A 3999-nucleotide genomic window follows, 5' to 3' on the forward strand; every position below is an offset into this window, starting at 1 on the left:
ACATGATCACGATAAGTCAAATGAGAATCCAAACTAATTCCAAGATATTTGTAGGTAGTGACAATATCAAGGGGTTTGTTTAAAAAAGTGAGTTGATTTGTTATATTGAAATGTCGAGCAACAGGAGCGCAGTCATGCTGAAGATCACTGATGAAGCTGTGAAGTTTAGGGAGGAGAATGTGAGGATGAAGAGCGTCTGTTTTTGTTTTGCAGGTGTGGGTGGATGCTGCTGCTCAGATCTTCTTCTCTCTGGGTCCGGGCTTTGGAGTCCTCCTGGCTCTCTCCAGCTACAACCCTTTTACAAATAACTGCTATCGGTAGAGACACCCAACATCCACTGACAATCCAACTTTTTATTCCTGCGTCTTGTAAATATTTATTTTACAGCTTGATAAAAGTGATATTTGAACACATCATGGGTCTGCTGTTAAAATGTCAGATAAAGTATTAAATAAATCACATGCAGACGTGTGGAGAGTTCTGTTATACAGTTAATGCCTTGAGAGCAGTGGTGATAGATGATGACCAGCTTTAAATGTTTGATGTAAACACATTTATATTTAAAAACTGTAACACTTTTCTGATTAGTGCAACAAAGTAACTGAGCAGTGAAAACAGAGACTAATATTTGACACAGATCAATGTCACATCTTAAAGTATTTGTGATATTAAATAAAAAATAGCACTGAGTTCTGAATGTTTAACTTATTGAGTTGTTTCATTTATGACACTCTCTTTTTTGTTCTTTATTACAATAAATGAGTTGTGTTCTCTTTTATATTTGAACTTCAACACTTGCTTTGTTCTGAAAGAACAGAACTAAAATTAACAAAATCATTGCTAAAACCAAAATACTGTATAACAAAAAGCAAAACAGCAGCTTCAAAACAAAATAAGCAAAACCACAACTAGAAGCTAAAACTTGCAAAAACGTAGCTACATGCTAAAACCRCTGCAAGCTGAAACTAATAAAACTGTAGACATTGTAAAAACATTCTAAAGTGAACAAAACTGTAATTAAAAGCAAAAGTTAAGTGAATAAATTGGAGCAGACTTCAAAGAGAACAAATTATAAAAAAAACGCAGTGTATTTCAATGATCTTTTTATAATTAGGGTAAAACATTTAAAAAATGTCAGAAGTTATAGAAAAATACACACCAGTCGAGTTGAATGTTTTCATAATTAAACCAGAGTTAAACTGTATTAAACTCCTATAAACTCCTGTATTTTTTTTTGGTGGGATAGATTTATGATTTAATTTCACATCCTCAAACAACCAGTGGAGTATTTGTCAATAATTTTGTTTCAGATCATTAGTTTGTCATTGTAGAAAAATTGTGTTCATACTCAAGTCTTAAAAACAAACCAAAGCTGAAAACAACTAAACTGATTAATAAAAGATGGAGGGGAAAGTTTTTGACAGAGATATATTAGAACTTTGCTTCTGATAAAAACTTTTTTTTATTATCTTTCTCTGACAGTGACGCCATCGTGACCAGTTTGGTGAACTGTCTGACCAGCTTCGTGTCGGGCTTCGTCATCTTCACGGTTCTGGGCTACATGGCAGAGATGAGGAAGGTAGAAGTTGAGGATGTTGCCAGAGATAAAGGTCAAACAACAAATCACAACACATTAAGTTAAAACAAAGATATTATTCTTAACTACATTTCTTTTGGACCAAATCATCCAAACAAATCTTCTGGTTTCAGTTGGTTTCTTGTCGTTTTGTTCTCCAGGACCAAGTTTACTCTTCATCACGTACCCGGAGGCGATCGCAAACATGATGGGTTCTACTTTTTTTGCCATCATCTTTTTTGTGATGATGATCACCCTGGGCCTGGACAGCACGGTACGCAGGACAAAGGAATAGTTTTAATCACGTAAATTTAGATTAGTGTTGTACATTGTTTCTTGACATATTTCAGGGATTTTCTAAAAAAACCCATCTTTTCTGTGTTTTAGTTTGGAGGACTGGAAGCAATCATCACGGCTGTGCTGGATGAATACCCAGATTATTTCTCTCACCGGCGGGAACTTTTTGTTTTGTGCTTGGTGGTGGTCTGTTTTTTGGGCTCTCTAAGCACCTTGACTAATGTAAGTTTTCTTTTTATTTCTTCTTCTTCTTCTTTGTATCAAATTGGTTAACCAAGAACATACAAACAGCCCTGATTACTTCAGGTTAAAGTCTTTATATTTATACTTTTGTAAGGTTCAGGTARTTTAGGCTACATTGGAGTCCTGATATTTACCTTCTGTTTTAAGATGTGTTATGTTTCTTTGACAGGGTGGTGCCTATGTGGTGAAGCTGCTGGAGGAATTTGGAGTGGGATGCTCTATTATMGCAGTTGGTTTTCTTGAGGCCATTGCTGTTTCCTGGTTCTATGGTACTATTTTTCTATGTTATGTTTTATTTTGTCAGTTCCTCATACAATAACGTGTTTCTCCCTCTGCTTTCAGGAATCAACAGGTTCAGCAGTGACGTTCAGGCAATGCTGGGCAAAGCCCCGGGATTATTCTGGAGAGTCTGCTGGGTCGCCATAAGTCCGGCCTTTCTGGCGGTAAGAGAAGAAAATAAACACATTTGAAGAAGTAAATAAAAGTCTACTTTTATCTACTTGTTGAGAATACTTTAAGAAGAAGATGAAATAAGCATCTTTCCTTGTAAATAGTTCAGAGATAAGTGGACCATAGCAGATAGGATTATGATAAAAATGAGAAGAAAAAGGGAAAAAAAAGCTGCGTCAGTGGCCTTTGAAGGCTGGAAAAAACAGAAAAATTGTCTTTTGTAGATAAAACTCATGACTGCATTAAAAAAATAAAAACCTCCTCCAAACTTTATCCAAAAACACTTGTTATTTCACTGTTTCTTTGTGTGTTTTGTCTGTGTCTTAGCAGAACAAGTCATGAATCACTGGAGAAATTTTAATGAAACTCTCGGAAAACAATCCTCAGATTAGCTTTTAGAGTTAGCTCAATTCAAGATGGCCGCTACAACTAGCCTCAGCAAACACAAGAAGGACGATTACTGAATCAGTTTTACTGATACTGAGCTRAAATTTGGTATGGTGGTAGCTGAGATACTTTCCCAACACATACTCAGAGGTTCTTGATTAAAGCTGCCACACAAGGCAGCAGGTCTTAACTTTCTTTAAAGTTATTCTGCATAGTTTTTCTACTTCATCGTGTTTTTCTACCTTTTCTAAGTACATCATCGTGAGCTCCCTGCTGAAAGCTCCGCCCCTCGCCCTGTTTGATTATAAATACCCGGACTGGAGCATCACAGTTGGCTACATCATCGGCTTGTCGTCCTTCATGTGGATCCCCATCTACATGGTCTACAAGCTGGTGTGGACCCCCGGTTCTCTGAAACAGGTCAGTGGGTCCAAAGGAGTCCAGAAGCCCCTCATGCAAACAGCTTTTACTAACAAAYCTCTCTTCTTCCTGATTCCTGCCTTGTTCTCCTCAGAGGTTGGCGGTGTGTCTGAGACCGGAGCGGACCATCCCTGACGTCCACACCGACAGCCTCAACACGGCCGCCGCGGCACAGAAAGATGCRAGCACCTCTGTGTGCTTGTAAAGTTGTAAAGTCCTTTTCAAAGCAGAGTTAGATTTATTTGTGGTTAAACCTGAATCTGTCACGACGACTGTTGATGATGAGCAGTTCACTACGTACCCTCTGTGGAAAGTTAAAGGCTGCTATATTTGTATTTTTAAAAGAAACTGAAATAGCAATAGTTACTTCTTCTCTCTATGTGATTTGGACCAGTCAGTTCATAGGATGCATATGTAAGTAGGTACTGTGGTTGTAGGGGTCAATGGTATGTTCAGTGGTCTTTCTGTACTCCTATAAAAAGAAAACTGTCAAAYACAATGAAAAAACTCTACTCTGTGAAAGTTTATTCAAATCATAATGAGCAACAGAAATTAAGCAGATTTGAAGTTTTCAACAAACAAACAAAAAAAAAAACTTAAGATTTTTTTTACTTTTTAAAATATGT

The 3999-nt window shown here is 37.1% G+C and overlaps 1 protein-coding gene across 1 annotated transcript in view; it reads left to right on the plus strand.

Moving 5' to 3' along the window:
• Positions 1-3958, plus strand: part of slc6a4b (solute carrier family 6 member 4b) — a 5770-nt gene extending 1812 nt beyond the window's left edge. Inside the window, exons 5-12 of the mRNA XM_014014371.1 lie at positions 214-317; positions 1483-1610; positions 1738-1850; positions 1964-2095; positions 2286-2385; positions 2459-2559; positions 3206-3373; positions 3468-3958. Coding sequence (XP_013869825.1) covers positions 214-317; positions 1483-1610; positions 1738-1850; positions 1964-2095; positions 2286-2385; positions 2459-2559; positions 3206-3373; positions 3468-3578 — 957 coding nt within the window. The 3' untranslated portion in view covers positions 3579-3958. The remainder of the gene's footprint in view (positions 1-213; positions 318-1482; positions 1611-1737; positions 1851-1963; positions 2096-2285; positions 2386-2458; positions 2560-3205; positions 3374-3467) is intronic.
• Positions 3959-3999: the final 41 nt, after the last annotated feature.

Source organism: Austrofundulus limnaeus, unplaced genomic scaffold (genome assembly GCF_001266775.1).
Source record: "Austrofundulus limnaeus strain Quisiro unplaced genomic scaffold, Austrofundulus_limnaeus-1.0 Scaffold114, whole genome shotgun sequence".
Classification (NCBI taxonomy): Eukaryota; Metazoa; Chordata; class Actinopteri; order Cyprinodontiformes; family Rivulidae; genus Austrofundulus; species Austrofundulus limnaeus.